The 21307-nt window shown below is 45.0% G+C and overlaps 1 protein-coding gene across 5 annotated transcripts in view; it reads right to left on the bottom strand.

The window, feature by feature from the left end:
* The window catches only part of Sgip1 (SH3-domain GRB2-like (endophilin) interacting protein 1), a 197766-nt gene that overhangs the window by 73342 nt on the left and 103117 nt on the right, over positions 1–21307 (bottom strand). For 3 of the 5 annotated variants that reach the window (XM_013514519.1, XM_013514518.1, XM_013514517.1), the window contains one exon: positions 20812–20987. In XM_013514519.1, the coding sequence (XP_013369973.1) occupies positions 20812–20987 (176 nt within the window). Of the gene's footprint in view, positions 1–3012; positions 3025–20811; positions 20988–21307 lie in introns of all 5 variants that reach the window. The other 2 variants (XM_013514520.1, XM_013514516.1) reach the window with 1 other exon arrangement.

Consider the following 21307-nt stretch of genomic DNA (forward strand, 5'->3'; position numbering starts at 1 on the left):
CTTTTAATCGGTAGTTCATACGGGTTTGTTTGTTTGTTTTTATAGGAAGAGACAGCATTCTGAGACAGCATTTCAGAAATTCCATTTGCAAAATTCCTTCATCAAGAACTCACTGCCCCAATTCACATGGCCACAGACTGATTAATGAGAAGCCAAAAGGCACAGCTAGAAGCTGTGTGAAGTGTAAGGCACAAGGGCTCAAGGAGTATAATGAAACGCTTTCTGAAACACTCAAGAGAAAAAGATTTCCTGAAGTCCAAAGGAAGGGCCTGACATGCATTATCACCATGAAAAAGCCGCTGGATGTGAGGGTCAGCAAAGTTACCATCAGCTGGGGCAGAAGCATCTTCAGCTTCACAAATTTTATTTTATCCTTTCTCCTGTCATTTCCTACAAATTTTAGGCACTTAGGTAGCATTCTGTTTGGGTCTACCAATATATAAAATTTGCCTCAAGTCTTGATTTATTCAAAAGACTAAAATTCAGAAGATGACCATTCAGATTTTTTTAAAAGTTCAAATGCTCTAGTTTTTAAATGTGGGCTAAAATTATTTTGAACCACACAGACAAAATACCTATTCAGTTGTTTAGGGTCTGCAGGTGGCCACTTTGTCTCTGATTGCAGATACTTGTATCTCGCAGAATGAACCCCATTACAGCTTCCCTGATTACTCAAGCAGAGACTGAAATTGGTCTGCTTGTTTTCTGAACAAAATTCCCTATATTCCTAATTGGACATCAGTTGTTAAATTCTCCTGGTCTTCTGGTGCATTGCGGAAAACTTTGTGGAAATCATTTTATTTAGGTTCCTACTTGAATTTGGGTGTTCAACTCTGAGGTAACTCTTACTGTGTATCTTGAGGTTATTTTCAAAGTAGGTTAGCATTGCTAATCATTGTTATGATTTGGTCCTAGACTGAAGATGTTTATTTCAAAATGTATATGATTTTTATATATGAATGTGCCTTTAAAAGAAAATACTGTGGCTATGTCCTTATAGCCTCCAATGTCTTTACATCATAGTAGTTTTGTGTTGTTACTTTAGCCTAACAGGATTAATTTAAATTGGTTAACTAGGATGCTGTAGGTCTTTATCTCCCCACTCTCGTGCTAAGGATTAAACCCACAGCCTCATGTGTGCGAGGCAAATGCTCTTCTACCGAGCTACATCCCCAGCCCCTAGGATACGTTAGTCTTAGTCAATGTGGATAAGTTGTTTTGAGATATTTATAAGAAGCAACCAAACATAATCTCTCTTGCTTGTTAAATTAACTAAATAACCAGCCTGAGTTTTTGAAGTTTTGAAATATCTTCATTTGCTAAATTCGGTCTTACAGGGAAACAGATAAAAATGGGTCATAAACTACAAAGCACCAAACAAATATTTTTATATAGTCTAGACATAGCAAGCTAAGTGATTTGTGTTACAGAAATTTCTAAGAAAGAATTAGAGCATAGGATCATTACGTTTATTATTATGACCCTAGCCAACATTCCTATTTGTTTTTAAATGTGTCAGGACGAAGACAAACTATCTGGCAAGTGTCCTGCTATTGGGTTTGTCCATATTTAAATTTGTTCCTGTGCATTGCAAGCCCAAGTGTGGAGAATGCCATTGTTTTCAATGAGATGTGGTTAGGAGATCTTGAAACCCCACTTGGGAAGTGGAGCAAAGAACCTGCTGGTAACCAACACACCGTTCAGTGACGCCCAGCTGAGAAGCCAACAAGCTGAGCATTTGCTAAAGAAAAATGAGGCAAGGGCATTGGAAATGAAGTGAAAATGAAAAAGTGTTCTTATTAAAGTAAGGACAGCAGGAGGAAAGCCAAGGAAGAACAGAGAAGTCTGAACTTCCCACAGGTAAATTTCGTTATTAGAAGTGGCCACATTTTGGTAATCCAGAGAAGGATTCAGGGTCAAAGAGGGTCCACGGAGCCGCGGACACGGAAGAGTTGTTACGAAAGAGTACCCGGTGGTCCTTCCTGCCTTATGGCCTGGGACCCACTGATTAGAAGTGGGCATGCAGCTTGGGCACAGTCAGAATCAATCATAGATGCTCATTTTAATTTGGGAAACAAAAAGATTTGGGCCCACATTTTGATGCATTTTAATGTCTGGATCCCATTTTGTTGTTGTTTTTGTGCTTCCCCTTCCTTCTCCCTCCTGTCACATGGACTTCCTCCAGTTAAGTTTCCAGTTCAGGTAAAGATGGCGGCACTTCCTGCTCAGGGGAGTGAAGTAAAACCAACCAGCCACTTCTTGGTGTTTGCTAATATGAAAACACTTTTCATATTTTAAAGCAGAGGTCACCTGAGTTGGCCATGCACGGGAACATGTTCCCACAGAGCCAGGCAATGGAGAACGTAATTTCCCTTTCCTTCCCCACTTTTAATTTATTCATTATTTTAAAAAGGCATTCTGCAATCCTCTAAAACAAAAAAATATAGGTATATCAGATTTGTGCTACCACTAAATGTAACATCTGTGCGGCAATTTACATTTTATGAAGATCTTGTTTTTAGTCACTGACAGTTTCAGGAGGGGATACTTTGATTTACTAAAACAAAAAGTAGCAATAACAACAATAATAAATCCTTTATCCTCCCAAAATGCCCCTTTCTCAGGCAGTTATACATTAAAAAATTAACTTAAAGTATTTGTCTGGTTCATGGTGTCTATATTTAGCTTTACTGATTGGAGTGGGAGCTGCAACAAAGGAAACTTGGGACCTAAGAAATTTGATCATATGCCTGTAAGGAAGGCAGAGGTGAATCTTTACAAAATTACCCCATAGCCTTTAATAACAAGGTTGCAAAAATCACTTAGCAACCGACTTCCTCCTTTCCCCATGTGGTATAATTAGACCTTGTCCTGGTTTGCCAAAGTTTGTTTTCAATGTTCAAAACCTTGTTTAGGTATCAAACACAGTCAGTCATTAGATAGGCACAGGGTGAAAATGAACAGAACGAATCATGTTTGGCCAAAACACAGAAAGGACTTGGTATTTCTTACCGGACTTTTCCTCTAACAGCGAAGGCGTGGGGAGGAAAAATAAAGAGAGTGTGAGAGAGTGACCTGCATCTTCCAGAAGTGCTCGGCTGCCCGCTGAAGGCAGCTCCTGAGGCAACTGCTTCCGTACATGCTCCCTGTGCGTGTCTGCTCCCAGGGCCATTTCTGGGCTGTCATTTTAGTTCTGGTTTCAGAGGGCACACACAGGCACACAGGCTCACACTATGCTCTATTCCATCAAACAGATTTTCACCTTGAAGATAGAAGTAGGCCTTGTAACATGAGAAGGGGCTGGCAAACACCTTGAGTGCAGTGTAGCCAGGAGTGGCCCATGAAACCACACGTGATTTTTCCCCGCAGAAACCCCATATCTTACTAGGGAGACTGGTACTTACCATCTCTTCCCAAGTCACACCGGCTACAGCCCTCTGCGTTCCTCTGACCCATCTCTCACCCCACTAATTTCATGAACTGCGCCTTTGCTGGTGAGCAGCCCTGGCCCCTGAGCACTGCTGTCCTAGCAAGGGCCTCGGGGACTCTGGCTGGCACAGGTGCTCCATGGCCTCCTCCCTGTGATTCCTGGTCAGTGATCCAGCTTCCGGTTTCATCTCCCAGCCCACCCTCTGCACTGTGCCCAGAGTCATTTTCCAAAAACAGCAAAGGACAATAGAACCTGCAGTAGCTCCCCAGTAACCCTGAAACAGAATGCAAACTCCATGCCACGGCATTCGATGCCTTCCGCACAGGCTCCAGCTTCTCACCTTCTGCTGAAAGGGGAAAACTGCTCAAGAGAAATTGTTCTTTTTAAAACTTTGCTCTTTTGAAACTGCCTAGCTCTGCTTCGTGGCTTTCTAATTACTTTCTTGACCCCTGCAAGCACGAAAGCGTAACCGAACGTACAGGCCTGATTGTACCATTGTACCAAGCTTCATACAGTGATGAGCATTAATCGACCCTTGTAACCGATGTGCTCACCCTCCTAGCTGATCAGAAGAGCTGCCAGGCTGCTCTGTCTCTCCTTTGTACCTCCCGCTTGTGCATCATAGAAAAGCCCTAGACCATCAAAGTCGGGGCCTGGCATCCTGGGAATGATCCCGATCAGTGCCCGTCTAGGTGAAGAAGTCTGTCTCCAAATCCTGGGCGTCGTTTCGGTGTCTGCTTGCTGTTGCACTACCAAGGTCCTTCTAGGAAGCCTGCCCTGTCCCATCACCATCCCAGGTCCTCAGTGCTCATGCTCTGCGCTGCTTCTCCTTGTCCCCATGTCCACCCCGCACTCACTGTCCAAGCCCGGGAACGCTTCTCCGAGAAGACCTTTCCCCAGCCTCCCAGCCTGCAGAAAATGTTCCTTCTCTCAGTCGATTGCAGCAATCCTCTTGCCCAAAATAGTAAATATTGAAGGCTTTTCTATTTTCTCCACATTTCCTAGCCTCAGGGAAAACAAAGGTACACACGGTTAATATATTTCCGCAGTTCTTGTTTTGTTCTGCATTATTTCCATGTCTACCCTATAAAACCTCACAGCAAGGGTTGCGCACATATTCTTCCAGCGCCCAGCCCACACTGCTAGGTGCAGGGAGGGACTCAAGACATGTTTATGGATTCTCTTTTGAGGACAACATTAAAATATGATGCAAGTGTTTGAAACACAGTGAGGTATGGAAAGATGAATTTCCCTGTAAAATAGGGTTGACCTGCAAGAGGCCAAGGCAGGTGGTGCCGTTTGTGATGGTTCCTTCCAGGCTCCTCTAAACATTCTACTTAGCTCCTCTTCAATTGTTAGGTGCTCTCTCTACCCGTTAGTGACCTCGGCTCCAAGGCAGTGGCATCGCTTTACACAGACATCTGTGTGGAATCATGGGAGATCTGCAGGCTGGAGTTTTCTTCTGCAGCAGGTGTGAGTGCTTCAGAATCCCCGAGAGCCACCAGAGGGGAGTGTGTCCTGGTGCCACTTTCAGATGCGGACCTTTCTTGGCAAGTGAAATGAAAATTATTAACCAGGTCCAAGTTCTCAGTCTACAGATAGCCACCATTTTGGGATAGAATCAAATTGCTTTAAAGGGGGTGTCAGGGTGGAAGGAAGATCAAGAGACCTTGTGTTCTCACATGAGCTCAACCCCTGATTTTCTGGATGTCTTTGGGTGAGTTGCACTGCACCTCCATTGTGTGATTTGTAAGGAAGGGGTAATTGCTACCTTGTTTGAGGATGAAGCGATGAGGATGCTGATGGTAGCTAACACTCAGTGAGAATGTATTGTGTTTTTGCCTTGTGTGGCCAAGGTCCTCACCATCTGTGACTGCCTGAGGGAAAAGAAGAGGCTCAGCAGAACTTCCAGGCCATGGTTACCAAGGGGCAGAGCTGGGGTTAGAGCCCAGACTGTGTGACTCTGGACAGTCTGATCCAAGTGGGCCTGAGGGTGAACCCACTTTCTGGGCTCTTATCAGCATTAAGATTTAGCAACAACAGAGCTTACTGCTTGCAGATCACCCCTAGAAAATGATCTTGGATCTTTCCAGTGGATCATGCCAGGTGGTTACGGAGGGCTCCTACAGCAAGTTCCTTGGAGGCGATCCTGTGCCTCTAGGGTGGTTGTAGTCTCCAGGGCTAAACTCTGATGACAGGTAAATTTCTCCACCCTCTTTGGAATTAAAACCTTTCATTCAATTAAAATCAGAAGAGTAAACATGAACATGAGAATGATGAGGGTTACCATGGCCTTTTTACATCTTCCAGCCCAGGCCACAGGGTGTATTAGACCATCTTTATGCAGTACGTTGCTTTGTTTGTTAGTACCTGTCAGTGCTTCGGCTAGGGCTTTTTAACTGAAGGGTAGCTTCAGAATGTTTAGAAACAAAAGGAAAAGTAAAACATGACAATTCTTTTTTAAAGGAAAATGAAAATAGTTCTTGATAGCAAATGAGCTACTAGCATGCCAGTGGATTTTTATAGAACTGAGAACTGAGAAAGAGATGTAGGCGTCTGAGCTTACCTGTGAATAAAAATAGAATAAGCGCATTTTGGATCAGACAGAACAGCTGCATAAAGGACACCCATTGAATGGGATCCAAGGACAGGGACGTTCCTGTCCCACGGATGAAGAAGACACTGTTTCTGACCTGGAAGTCAGTTAACCCATCTGACCAGCAGCTCTCAGGGGACCGCGCAGATCCTCGCCTTCCGCAGATGTGGAAGCTCCTTCCGGCCATTAATATCCCAGATAACTTGGCAATGCAAGCTTTCATTCAAGTTAGGTCTTGTGAAGGCTATACTTTTGCAGGAGGGCTGGAAATCATCCAGGTTTAAAGCTGGATTCTGCTTAAAAGCAGAGCTGAGGCTAACCTTGGTGCATGGGAAAAATCAGCACCCCGGTTGGCTTAGCTGGTCCTCCCACGGAGGCGTCGTGCTCTGAACTCATTCCCAGGGTTTAGCTGCTTAACAAGGGACTGAGTTGCCCATGGGAATTTTTGGCATCAAGTGTCATCCAGGGAGATCAAGACATCAGAAGTCGGGTTTGATCTGTAAGCCTTTTAAGAGTCTGTAGCTGCTTAACTTTAAAAATAGAATGGCTATAATTCTGGACCTTAATATTTTAACTAATGCAATTCTACTATAAAATAATCATCTCCTTTTAATCATTTATGACAACTCAGGTATTCACAAAGAACAAAATGATGATTTATTCATTTATTAAGCCATTAGCAGCTACTTCCTGAGTACCTAATAAATATCCAACATGATTCCAGGCACATCAGTCAACAACAGAAAAGCTCCAGTGAGCTTAGTCTGGAAAATAGGAGACAGTCAAAAATAGGTGATGGAATAAATCAGCAAAGCATTAAGCGTTTTAGAAGATAATATAATTTTTAAAAGTAGAGCAAATGAAGCAGTTTGAGGGTTGAGAGTTTTGTCATTCTGTATGTGGTCAGGACAGGCTTCCTGGAGGAGGAGACCCAGCGCACCCTGAGCTTGGTGAGGGGGTCACAGTACAGCTACTGGGGGAAGAGGGCCCAGCCAGGGGCCAGGGGCCAAGAGGGAGGAGCGGCAGTTCTGGGCCTCCTCAGTGAAGACTGTGGCCTTGCTCTGCTCCCATGCGGCTCACTCCTGTGCTTTACTTGGAACTCTCAGGTGTGGATATTTGGTAACTCCGAACTCAGAAGAAGCTCAGACAAAAAAATGCGGCAACACCAGGAAATTCTCGGGTATGACATATGCCACTGTTTGTTATCACATTTCGGAAGATCGTTTTGATTCCCCATGTACCAGGTTCAAAAATAATCCATATACAAATGGGCTTCAAATAGGCTAGGAAGCCGAGGAGAGTTTTAAATGGGCAGAACAGAACAAGGTCAGGCCCCACTGGCTTTGCTGTCCCCACCAGGACGAGACCCGACTGGCACCGAGCTATGTCCTGCGGCCGTCCTGGTGGCTGAGTCATGGTCCTACAGTCTGAGGGCAGTGGGGCAGATGCCAGACAGGAAAAATGCCGCCTTCCTTTTGTTTAGAAATACAGTTTACCTCATCTCCAAAGAAGTGTTTTTTTGACATAATTAGTGTGGACAATTTATATTCTATTTTTTTTCCCTAATTTTTACATCCTAATTTTTTCTAAACGTTTCATGTATCACTATGATTTCTAACACTCAAAAATAAACTCCTTCAGAGGGCAAAGAGACAAAATGTCTTCTTTTAAAATAGGGTTTCATGTATCCTACTCCATTTTTCAGGCATTTATAGAAACTCCTTAGTATAAGAACAAGCATGAGTTTAAGAAATGCAGTCATAGATACCTGATGCTGTAATCATAGATGACCCCCTGGGTTGAGGGTCACAAAGGGAAAGGAAGCCTCAGCCTTCAGCTGAGAAAACAGGCATCCTGCTGGGTGTGCAGGTTTAGGGGAGAAGGATTGTGACAAAAACCTAGGACCTATGCAAGACACATCAATCAACTCTTAAAAAGAGGTGTAGGAGAAATTATGAAAGAAGAGACAGGGAATTATTCCTCACGATGTCTGTCTGTCCAGCAATGTGGAAACTTTGTTGAAAGTTGAAGGGGAAAAGATCTAAGAAATGTAGAACCCTAAACTTGCTCTTTGTCAAGGACTAATGTAAGAAGTGTCAACTGCACCCTATCACAGCTGGACTCCAAGTTCTGCCTCATTGCCCGTGATGAATAGAGTCTGTGCACCCAATGCCCGAGAGTGTGTGCTAGGTACTTGTGATGTGTCGTTCAGTGCCTTGGCTCTAAAAGTAGCCCAGTAAAAGTAGTCAGGAACCTGGGACCTTTGAGCATAGGACCCAACATTCAATGAGTTGTTCTCAAATTATTCTTCTAGTACGAACTTATTTTCCAAATTAATTTCTTTGTTACAGAGTCCATTCTACTCTGATTCTGGCTATTTGTTACTAAAAACAGTCTTAAATTTGAAACTCTACAGCAGGGTAACTACACAATCAAGGTAGAAGAATTCAAATTAGCCTTTAAAAAAAATATGACAATTGACATTAGAACTAAAAGCATGCCACTAAGAAATCGCTTACTTCTGGTGAGCTCGCCTAACATTCTGTATTAATTGGTAGTCACAGTGTCTTTCAATTAGACTGCAAATTGCTAGCAGAAATGGCATTCACAGTTGCCTGCGTGGGTGCTCCAACCCTCAAATCGGGTCGGCTTGCGTAAGAACCCGGAGCTCTTTGAGGAAAATCTGACTCTTCCACCTCACACAACAAAACCAAATACCATGGTCTTTGAGGGTACAACCAACGTGAACAGGAAAAGTATGATGAAGGCGGTCCAGATGGAATATGGGAAATTTTACTATTTTAAGGAGATCAAAACATACTTGGGGATTCTCCTTACTGGAGTCGGGTCGGCATGAGAGGAATTGGAAAATGATACTGTCATTTTAAAGGCCAAGAAATGGAAGTAGTGGAGAATTCTCCGGGAAAAACACTTTTGTCATGAAGGAAAGATACCATGTATATTAGACACAAAATTAATTCTTCTGCAGGCAGTATGCAGTGTCTGAAAATGAGAGGACAAGAACGATATATTTTGAAAAAGAAACTTCTCACCATTTCAGCATTTATCCTTTTCCCTAAAGCCTGAAAAATAAAATAAAATAGAAAACAACCCAGGGCTTCTTCTTGGTTGCACATTGTGGCTGATTTTGGTCTGTTGCTTTCTCTGGAGGGGGCACTGCAGATAACATCTGGGATCCAGTTGCAAAGTCTCTTGAGGTCATGCAGGAAGAGACAGGCAGCTCCTGTGCCCCAACTGTGAGAGCCCCGGTCTGGACCGACCCAAGTCGAGTTAGCCGGGTGAGCTTCCAGGACGAGCAGGACCTCAGTGAGGCCTCTGTCCTCCAGGCCCCGGGCTGGCAGTGCAGGAGCACACTACTCAGTCTTGGTTGTCCCTCGCCTGTCTCTGCAGTGAGAGGATGCTGCTGGGGAGGAGATAGTGCTCTCCTCCCTCCTTGTTTTTACTGAGCTCCACAGGGCGCTGAACCTTCTGCCAAAGCGAGGACAGGAGGAGGTGGTGTCACCAAGCAGCAGCAAATGCCTGGAGTTTGCTCCCCCAGGCTAATTTGAGGGTGGAAGGGTGGGCGGGCCACCTGGAATAGGCCACCAGCACCAGGCTGTCTCCCGTTCCAAGATGGCTCCTCCTCTTCTTGTTTATTTATTAATTTTTTGAGTAAATAATTCTGTTACGGATCACAAACCTCCAGGAACAAGAGTAAATGAATCGCTCCTTCATAGCCCAGTGCTGATTTCCGTCATTTCTTCTGTCACTGAACGCTACAGGGGGAAGGGAGGGAGGAGGCACCAGCTCCCAGCCCAGAGAGGGCCTCCTCCTCACATCTTTCCTACCTGGCACCTTCCTGGCTCAGGTCTCCCTCGCTGTCTTTATTTCCCTTCTGCCTCCCTCCTGTCTCAAGTGAAGGAGAAGACAGCGCAGCTGTAGGGGAACTGGTGGCAAGCAGAGCCTCTTTCCGGGGCACCCACAGCATTATCTCCCATCTGTTCTTCTGACAGCAACCCCAGGCAGGTCCACACCTTGTTCTCGTTTTACAGACTTGGGCCAGAGGTAGAGGGTAATAAACCTGTCCATAGCGCACAGAACACGGTGCAGGTTCTGAAGTCCTTCCTACTTCAGTGACTCAGAGGTTCTCCTCCTTATGCTCTGGCTTTGAAGGCAGCCCTAGCTTTCTGGGTTCTCGCACTGCTCTCCAATCACCCCTACAATTGAGACCCTCAGGCCAGAATATACAGCAGCAAACTGAAGCCCAGAGGGACCTTCGGCGTGACTGAAGCATAGACCCCAGCCCTGCAGACGAGAAAGCACACCGTGCTTTAGGCAGAAAGGGGGCAGATACCAAGTTCAAATCCTGGCCTTGAACCTGCAGCCTGCTGCTGCTTTCTGTGTCCGCTGCCCTGTGTGACAGGCCATTGGCCCTGTTCAGAGTGCCGGCGCACATTTGATTGTTCTGCTCATCACTGTGCATTCATGCAACTCTTATTCCACAGTACCAGCAATATAAAAAGTACCTGCTGAGTCACTGTTTAGGGAGACTGAGTCATATAAAAATGAAGCGTCACTCTCAACATTTAAAACAAAGGTGCATAACATCTGAATGCAAAGTGTGAAATTTCTGTAAAGTAGGAACCACATATGACACAGCAGGATTCAAGCCAGACCTAGTAGGGTGTTGACTTAGCCTGGACCACATGTCATAGGGATGACACAGAAAGTGCCACAGAAGGGAGGGTCTGTAGGCTGACTCCCTGCAGGAAGCCCAAGAAGTGGGCTTTGGAGCAGCCGCTGGACATTTGGACATCCCTCAGTCACCCTCAAAGGGTTGTGGGTGATATTGGACACAAAATGCTTTGGTTGGGCTTGTGAACTTTCCTTAGATAGCCAAGAATTTGATCAGTAGAAGCCATAATACAGTATAGTGGTTAAGAGTTCTGAATTAGAAACTGGACTTTCTGGATTCAAAGGGTTCCAACTTCACTTACTGGCTATGACCTCTTGGGTGAGTCAACCTCATAATACCTCAATTTTTTCATCTGCAAAGTGGAGCAATAATACCACCTGTTCACAGGTTGCTGTGATGGTCAATGTTAATATATGTGATGCATCTGCACAGTCAAGATACAGGCAGCACTTAGGTTGTCCAGTCTCCACCTCCCACTCCATCACCGTCATCTCTGTCACCATTAGCATCTCCCACACCATCACCATTGCTCACTGTGTGTACCACCACCATCACCTTCATCACCATCACCTGCATCATCAGCATCAGCATCACCATCATCAACCGTATTATCACTACTATCATCCACACCACCACCATCGCCATCACCACATGTACCATCACTATCTACCACAGCATTACTTCCACCAGCATGTCACCAGCACCAGCACCATCGACCATATCATCACTAATACAATACAATCATTATCATCCACACCATCACCCATCTACACCATCACCATGATTACCATCATCATCACCATCACCACACTACTATGAGCCACATCATCACCACCACCACCAGCATTACTACTGTCCACACCATCACCATTGCCATTATACCACCATTACCATCAACCACATGCTCACAACCACCATTGCCATCACTATGTGTACCACCACCACCATCATCATTGCCATAATCAACATGCATATCGTCACCATCACCACCACCGTCAACTACATCTTCATCACTGCCATCACCATCACCACCATCTACACCATGAACCACATTATCTCCACCACCACTATCACCATCACCACCACCACCATCAACCACATCATCACACTACCATCACTACCACCACCATTACACCACCATCACTCACACTATCACCACCATCACCACCATTCTCACCATCACCACCACCACCATCATCATCATCTGCACCATCACCACCCACATCATCACTTTCACCACCACCACACCACTGGCATCACTGTCACCACTGTAGGTTCTCAAAGTGTTCTGTAACCTTAAAGGTTGAGAGGAGTCATCATGAGAGACTGTACTGCTGCTCTATTAATAATAGCTACCAATTACTAAGGACCTCCTTTGGGTTTTATTTACAAAGGAGGTGTGTGGTAGATTGACAGCTGGAGGTCAGCTGGTCACACCCAGCTGAACTGAATCACCGTGGCTCTGGGTATGGAAGGCCCACCTGAGGATTATTGCCAACAATATTAAAAAGGAGAACTGGAGAGGAAGTAGAGCTGTTGGTTTTCCTGGAGCTGTTCATTCTCCTGGAGGGGGTTGTCATGCTGGCTTTCCTGATATGAACTAGGCTCTTCTCATCATTGGAGGAACTCAGGACCTTGTCATCACTGAGAATGGCTGTCGTTCACTTTGGGGGAGCTCTGGTCCTTACTTTGAGCAACACTTTCTGGCTCTTGGGGGGAAGATGGTGCACTGTTCAGTCTCCTGAAGAAGCTTGTCATGCTGGCTTTCCTGATATGAACTTGGTTGTTCTCATCGCTGGAGGAGCTCAGGACCTCATTGTCACTGAGGATGGCTATGCTACTTTTCAGGGGAGTTTTGGTCCTTACTTTGAGCATCACTTCCTGGCTCCAGTACAGATCCCTCAGTTTGCTGGCACAGATCCTTCATCCCACTGGCGCAGACTTCCTAGATTCCACCACTGATTTTTGGACCTTTCCAGTGCAGATCTGTGAAACGGACTTGCAGGAGACATTGTCGTGGGCTCTAGGCCTCCAGCTGGACTCATGCATGACATTGCCATGGCACCTAGGCCCCCAGCTGGATTCTTTGGGTTTTTAGTGTGTGGACAGATTTCTTGTACTCTTTGTATTTGACTCTTTGGGTGACTATTATAAAATAATCCTATAAATTGTGTGTCCTGTATTGTTTCCCTTGCAAATGCTGACTACAACAAGGTGTGACTGAAAAAATTTTTAAAAAATGTATCCATTAAGAGACACATTACCATTAATCTCCCCCAAGGCACTTCTGCTGTTCTGGACACACTTATCCCATCGTCCTTACCGCTTTCCGTAGCAGTTCTGGAAGTCTCCCTTCGTATCTCCAGCTGAGCTATTGTGGCTGCCGTGATGTCCAGAATGGGTTGGAAATGCCTCCCTTTTGCAGTCATTTTGACTTTGAGGAAGAGCCAGAAGTCACTGGGTGTCAGCTCCAGCGAATAAGGTGGATGGCGACACGCTCTTGTTCTCACAAGCCTGGTTTTCCATGTGCTGGCAACGGGCAGCAGCATTCACCACATTTGCGATCAAAAGAGGATTTCCACAACAGTGGGTTAAGTGTGTTCAAAATGAGGCAGAGTACTTTGAGGAGGGTGATGGCATTGTGTCCTTTAACAAATCTGAGCGTTCACTGCATATATTGATCGCACACTGTGTGCATTTATTTGCTAAGCACTTTATGTGCCTCACTTCTTTAATTCTCACAAGTTTGCTAGGAAGTCATGGAATCCTCACCTCATTCTGCCCTTGATTAAGCCATGACAGTGACTGAGGTTTAAGAGTTAAGTAATCTGTCCAAGGTCACATGGTGAATGTGTGCAGAGTCCAAACGCAAACTTAGTTCTGACTTACTCCGGAACAAAATTTCTGAATCAGTACAGCACTGCACGCTTCTAGGTAAAATATAACTTTTCAAGACCGCAGTGAGTTTGGCTCACTGAAAAAAAGCAAAGGAGTCTGAAGCACTAAACCATAGTGTTTGTGTTTCTGTGTCCATGGGAGCCACAGGTGTCAGACTGTGAAGCCAGCCGGGTGTGAATCCACCAGGTGAGCCCAGATCAGAGACAGAACTCAGGAGGAAGAACGGCTGTGTCCACACCAGAGACTCTGGGAGGGTGACGAGGCCAGGGGTCCCTAAGTTGACTGCAACAGACCCCCTCTTCAGTCAGAAAACAGAAGGGAAGACAGGAGAGGGTTTGCATCCCAAGGGGAATTTCAGCTTCTAGCAACAATGTCTCATGGTGTTTCCCCATCATTTTATTTTTAAATTTTTTTTTCGTCTTTTTGAGACAGGGTCTCACTATGCAGTTCAGGCTGGCCTTGTGCTCACTGTGTAGCCCAGGCTGGTCTCGCAATGATTCTCCTGCCTCAGCCTCCAGAGTGCTGGGATTACAAGAGTGCGCCACCACACCCAGCTTCTCATCATTTTTAAAGCAGTGTTAGCAGGAAGGATGGACAGGCTATTCAATATTTCTGAGGTGAGCTCTCAATGCCTGTTCCATGGGGGATGCTTAACTAATTCTTGGCGAAATGACTCCGAAGGGAGTGAGGAGGATGCCCACTTTCCAGGAAACACTTGGCAGGGCACACACGGCACTGCACACTCTGAAAACATCACTCACTTAGGACAGGTTAGGGATGATCTGGAATTACGTTCAACAGCAGCTCACAGAGATCACAAAGTTATTGCTGTGTTTCCCTAGCTTGATGCTCAGAATAACTGCTCATCTTGGATCTGAATGAGTTTTGGCTATTTGGCTTCCCCAGCTTATTACTGTTATACGTTAAACTTGTGTGCTGGGCTCTGTAGACAATTCTGACAAAGAGATCATCTCTGAATGCAGTGTCTATTCCGAGCGTTTCATATGTATTAATTCATTCAATCCCCAAGTACCCCCCTGGAGTAGCTATGGGAATTGGGTCCATTTGCTGGTGAGGAAATCAGAGCATAGGTTTTCTGAGGTCCCCAAGGTCACCAGTTAAGGAATCAGAGCCCTTCTGTTTGAATAATTATGGCATCAACTGTCTATTTCTGTTTCCCTCAAATTACCTTAAAGGAAATTGTATTTAATTCAATTCAATTCAATCATATGTTGGGCTCTGACTGTGCTGCCTTTTGGTAAAGGCGTATTTCCTTGAAGTTCAATCTTGCACCTGTTATTTTATTTATTTCCTTTCAGAAGACAAGTTACCCTTTAAGAGCAAAGCTGTCTCTTGGATCATGTCTTGAAGGTTTATGTCTACCCTGAAAGTGTGGGAAGCCAATTGCCAGGATGTCCTCTCCCCACCATTCTACGTCCTCCCTGGGGATTGGCTTTACACTGTACTAGCCAAAAGATGGACATCCATTGCAACAATACTCTGTACACACACGTGAGTATCTTTGCGCTAAGCTACATCCCCCAGCCCCCAACCCTCTTTGAGTTTGAGACAAGGTCTTGTTAAGTTCCTAGGCTGAGCTCCAACTCGAGATCCTTCCACCTCAGCCTCCCACAGTGCTGAGATTATAGACATGCACCATTATTTTCATTTTAGCAATGAAAGTGAGACCCAAAAACCCCCTTCACCTAAAATTTGCCTTAGGATGGAGATAGCCCACGCTCCAGGACGTGGAGAAACAACACGCCTTTATTGGCAGGAGGCTGGAAGCAGAGATGCAGAATGCGACTCTCAAAAGAGGGAAAACCAGGGGCTGAGGGTTCAGCTCAGCGGCACAGCACCTGCCTGGCAAGCGCAAGGTCGTGAGTTCGATTTCTGGTACTGGAAAAAGAAAAAAACAAAGAAGAAAAAGAGGGAAAACCAGATCTAAACACCTCATAGACAGCAGTGGGAGGACACGGTGCGGATGACTGAGACCTTCGACGGGCTCCTGTCGGTCATGTGTAGGGTAATGGGTGTTACACTCTGTGCTAAGCCCAGTGTAAACAAAGCTGAAAGGGTCTGACCCATCTGAGACCTATGATAATCTGTGCCCGAATCCCTCAGGCACAGTATCTTCCTGAGTTCCCAGGAGAAGAGCCGCAGGCTCCGGAGCAGTCCTGTGTGAGGCAGGCAGAGCAGGAGCGCTGCCCCGCCCGCCTACATCCCAGGCTATGCTCTTCTGCTATGCGTTGCTGTCCCCCAGAGCCCCAAATTCTAGGACAAAGGACTTGCGCAGACGGTTGGAAGGCACCCAGGAGGAAGGTGGTGGCCCTAAGGGCAGGTGCAAAGAGTCCAAACGCTCAGCCCATCGCTCTCCCTCCAGGGCTCTTGCGAGGCAGAGCTTGGAAAGGTTGTGGGCGCCCCCTGCATCATGAACTCACCACTGCATTTAATAAAAGCTCCATTCCCGGTGTGAATCACGTGGAAACGTGTGGCCAGGGGGAGGCAGGTAAAATGAGTCACAGTTCATAAACACATATTTATAGATGAATAAAGGCCGGGGGAGGCAGGTAGGCGGCCCATTGTGTGGTAAACAAGTATGAAACTAGAGTGTGGACAACAGCCATGGTCCCTGGCCTTGTCCCGGTCCCACTCACACATCTGTTGGTTCACCCACAAGCACTCACTGAGCGGGGCTTGTCACAGAGGAGCATCACTGACAGGCAGCCTCCATCCCTTGAAGTCTGCCTCTGCTGCACAGCACTGCCCTTGTCCACGGTCGCATCGGCTCAGATCCAGCTACTGCCTGAGGCAGGAGGAAGGACCATTCTACCTCCAGATCCCCTCTGGGACCAGCTCAGGCCATGGCTGGATGTGGTCCCACTTCCTGCCCCATCCCACTTCCTTAACAAGCATCCTGCATACTTTTGAGCCGTCCGTTCTATTGGAAAACCAGTTGGCAAAATGAGGAGTCTCATCCTTTGTTCACTTCCTAAAGAGCACAACGCCAACCAACGACAAAAGTGGTACATCTGGTTTACTGGAAGGAAGGCTTGTCTTTCAACAGTGATACAACCGACCTTGAAAAGGAGGGAACATCCTAAGCCGGAGGAAGCACTGCTATTGTTGGGGTGGTGTGTGTCAACTGAACAGGGTGACTTCCACTGAAATTTGTATCCGCTCCTCCATCTATTAGCTGACATGCACTAAACAACACTGCCATTTTGAAATTATGATTAGAAACTGTTAAAGGGGAACATCATGGATTCATTTCAGGGAATAATTCTGAAGACAAGTGGGGGGAAACCCCAATTCCTGATGAACTCCCCCAAATAAATGGAGGTTGTCTAGAACCTAGTGACCAGAAACTACCCATGTCCCCTGAGAACTTTTCTTTGTCTTTTGGTCCTAGAACCTGAATGCTGGCTGGCAGAGGACAGCATCTCCCAGCATCCTTTGCAGCTAGGGTGTCCATGTACCTGCGTTAGGGTCAGGGCCTCTGAGTGGCAGTGGTGTGGGCAACTTCTCAGTTAAACCCTTACAGGGAGCCACTTGGTTTTCATTTTCCCTTCCTCTATCAGAAGGCTTGCCAGTGGCAAGGCAGCGGCACCCTTGGGAAGCAGGAGCAATGGCACTGGAAGTTGTTGGACTTCTGAGCCACCCTTGGCTATTACCCTGTGGACAGTCTCCCGACTCTGACCTTCACAGGGGAGAGAAATAAATCACTTATTTTGTTTAAGCCATTATTACTTTGGTCTCAGGTAAAGCAGACGAGCCAATGTCATACCACACAGCGATATCAAATCAGCAACAAAAACCTATGTGACGTTTCTTGTTTGTCTGAGAGCACAGTCTCTTCCTATCAGGAGGCTGCAACAGGATAAGAACAGGAAGTTACATCCTTTACCTGGAGCCAACTCCTGCATCTGTCCTTTTTCTGTGGTGTAGCCTTGTTCTGGACCATGTTATATTTTATTTTTATATAAAAATTGCCAACCAAAGGGAGGTCTGGATTGAAATTATATTTATTTGTCTAACTCTACACTATGAGTTTTGCCAGCAATCAAGCCCTGGTTTTCCATGTTGTTGAAGCTTTTTCTTAGGGAGTAGTCATTTTCAGCTATGTTTATATTGTATATGTGCATCGATACAAATGATTAATTAGTTAATTAATTTTATTTTACTCATTTGCCAAGTAATTTGGTCACCTATCGAGTACAGAGAGATTATTTAAATAAAATGAAACCAATTCAAGGTAAATGAGTTACAATTCATAGATACATATTTATAGATGAATGAAAAGAATAAGTGAAGCACAACTTCATCTTAAAAATTTTCAAAAGAAATAGAAATTAGAAATCCAGCCCAAGACATTGCTATAAATCATAGCAATTTCCTCTCTTTCTTCAAATGTAATGATTGATGCTTTTGTACCGTGACAGCCATACCCTTAGAGAAATATTTTGATACATGCTAAACTTGCGTAGCACTATTTCTTTTCACCTATTTGAAGGAAGTACAGACGTCTAAGAGTCTGGCTGGAGACACCTAAAGTTACAGATCACTTGTCACTTTAATCACGTTTCAGTTGGATTTCAGAAGGTTATTTCCACTTGCCTGGTTGTGGAGACACTGTGCTGCATGTCGATTAGGGAACCTATGAAGGGTGGTTGAAGAGTACAGCAAGTGTTCGAAAAATTCGTGACAGTAAAAGACACAGTGCCATTAGTCCCCCTAAAAATACTTCCCCTTGCTTCAAGTATACTTATTCCATCACTCTTGCCACTTTCTGAAGCAGTTCTGGAAGTTTTCTTTCCTGAGTGTCTTTATGAGGTGTGATCAAAAATGCAGTGAATGTTACTGCCCAGCACCATGGAGCAGAAAGGCAGCTCATAACGTCGTGACGCTCTGTCCTCATCCACCTTATTCACCAGATCTGGCACTGTGTGGCTTCCGGCTCTTCCCCAAAGTCAGAACGACCAGGAGAGGGAAACGTTTTGAGTCAGTTCAGGACATCAAGGCAGCCAGGACAAGGAAACTAAGACACTCAGGAAAGAGGATTCTAGAGCTGCTGCAGGAAGTAGCCAGGGCAATGGGACGAGTGCGTGCAAAGCAAGGGGGAGGATTTTGAGGGGGATTCGTGGCAGTATGTCTTTAACCGAAATAAAAATTAAAGAAATTTAAACACACACTATATTTTGGATCACACTCTGGATGTCTAGATGGTTATCTAGAAGGGGACAATCATTCTACAGCTAAGAATATCTTTACACATCGAGAAACGTGCTCTCTCATTCTTAAAGTGTGAACAGTTCACTTTTCTATACTTAACATCAAAAAGTGCATGTACTTGAGAATCAGTAAAGGTGGAAATGGGTTCTCATATTGGAGGGAAAATTGGAGGTGTGGCGGGAAGGAGGAATAGTGAGTCTCCTGACTTGGGAAGTTGCTGGTCCTAATATTTTTTCACCAGAGTCTTAAGCACATCATGTCAAAATCCTACCTTAGCAGGCAATGTTGAGAAGAACTCAAAGTCAACAAACACTCTTCCCTGCACCCTCAGCAGCATGCCAGGTTGGAAAACTAGCGATGACTCAGGCACATGCGTTTTTTGATACCGGATTTCTCCTTCCCTAGATTCAACTAGTTTGTGTTTTGGAGGTGGTCCCAGTAAATCTGACTTCGTGGACATTCGTTCACTTAATCTCGAGGACACGCCTTTCATGTACCCTAAGCTTCAGAGTGCCTGTTAAGTTTATTAGGCCCTACAGAGAAGTACATGCAAGTGTTTTCTGGCACTTAATAAATTTTCTCAAAAAAATTATTCTGTCAGTGCAAATTGATTTGAAAGGTGTCAGCTGAAAAGTGAAAACGTATGAATTTAAAATGCCTCATTACTAGAAATCAACGGCCAATATATCAATATAAGATCTATACGTTGTACTAAAGGAGTGCAAGAAAACTAATCTATGTCATCGTTTTCAGGAATCTATGTTTGTGCAGCAGGTGAGTACATGACTAAAAATAACCTAGACTGCCATTTGCTATGGTCAGTTACGATTAGCAATCATTTTAATTGTCACCAACAGTGGTGAGGATGGCCATTATCAGCACCAAGGTCTAAGGACGGCATCATTATAGACTTCCTTCCTTCCAGGCAGGCAAAAGTTTATTCTCAAAGGATGAACAATTACAACTCCTTCAGAAAGGTTAATTGAAATATTTCTGGAAGTACCTCGAAAATGGCCCTAGAATTATTAATTTTTTGTTTGTTTTTGGTTTTTCTCTGGTACTGGGAACCAAACTCACGACCTTGCGCTTGCCAGGCAGGCGCTTTGCCACTGAACTAAATCCCCAGCCCCCAGCCCTGGAATTATTAACTCGTCTGTTCAGGTACAGGCTGCTGGGAGACCCCATCTCCCTAAGAAAGATGCTGGCTGCTCACTTGAAAGCGTTCAGCTGCGCTGTACAGCTATTTTAGAAAACAATGGTGGCGTTTACCAAACACCACACAAGAAGCACTGTAAAACCTGAGACTCAGCATTCAGCAACTAAGGAAGTTTGGGAGATGGGAATTGAGGAAAGGACGCGTAGATTGCAAGAAAATACTGACTTGAATAATATAAATAGGTCGATAACTGCATTTAAGGTACTTTAAAGATGAGTGTTTAAGACACTTTGATAATAAAATATACAGAACGAGAGTTTTACTATCAAGCTAAACTGACTTTTTATTATTTCCTTTTGGAACAGAGCAAGGGGGAAATCTTTTTAAAAGCATTTTCTTACTTTTCCTTTCATGTATTTTCCTGAGGAAAAAGGAAGCTAAGTTTTTAAAACTCACTGTCGTGAACATCATGTTCTTTTTCATCATTAAGTCAGTTTCAGAAGTGGGTCTGGGTTATCTTTTTGTTACTTTTTTCTTTCTCTTTTAATAATGCTTGCAGGAATAGAAAAGAGAACGTGTTTCTGTGCACATTTAGCACTTTGAAAAGCACCGGGAGTGTAGCATTAAGTGAGTTAACCTTCTTAAGCCAGAAGGAGCTATCTGAGTGTGACGGAATTCAGGAAGTGGTGACCGTGTGCCGCGGCCTTCCACGCGAGGAGGCTCTGACGAGCGCAGTCAGTGCGTGCAGGCAGGACCCGCTCCCACCCCGTGTCACCCAGGCTTAGCATGAGAATGCCACTCACCACGGGGGACGGGGACAGCGCGATGTTCCCTATGGATGCCTTCAGCTCATCCACGGTGGCCGCGTTCTTAAGTATGTCTTTAGATTGCAATGGCTTGATCTTGATATTGAACTTCCTGTGTGACTCTTCTTCCTCTTCTGATTCGCTTGAGGAGTAAAAGTGCTTTCCTTTGGTTGGTAGAACACAGTTAAAGACACTTAGCTCTTTCTTCTACTGGGAGGAGCTGATCAAGCTAAGACACGGACAGGGCAAAAGGGTCCTTTGAGGGCGGAGAACCAAAGCCAAACACATAAAAACAAACAAGCAAAGGCTAGGATTTCTTTTTTTTTTTTTTTTTTTTTTTTTGGTTGGAACCCAACTCACGACCTTGCGCTTGCCACGTTGCGCATGCCAGGCAGGCGCTATTTCTTGCCTCTTCCCAACCTCATTTCCCTTAGAGAGTTAGGAAATTGCTGTGTACCTTTCCAGACCTTTTGCTGTGCATTTACTTGTAAAG

Source organism: Chinchilla lanigera, unplaced genomic scaffold (genome assembly GCF_000276665.1).
Source record: "Chinchilla lanigera isolate Chin_1 unplaced genomic scaffold, ChiLan1.0 scaffold00022, whole genome shotgun sequence".
Classification (NCBI taxonomy): Eukaryota; Metazoa; Chordata; class Mammalia; order Rodentia; family Chinchillidae; genus Chinchilla; species Chinchilla lanigera.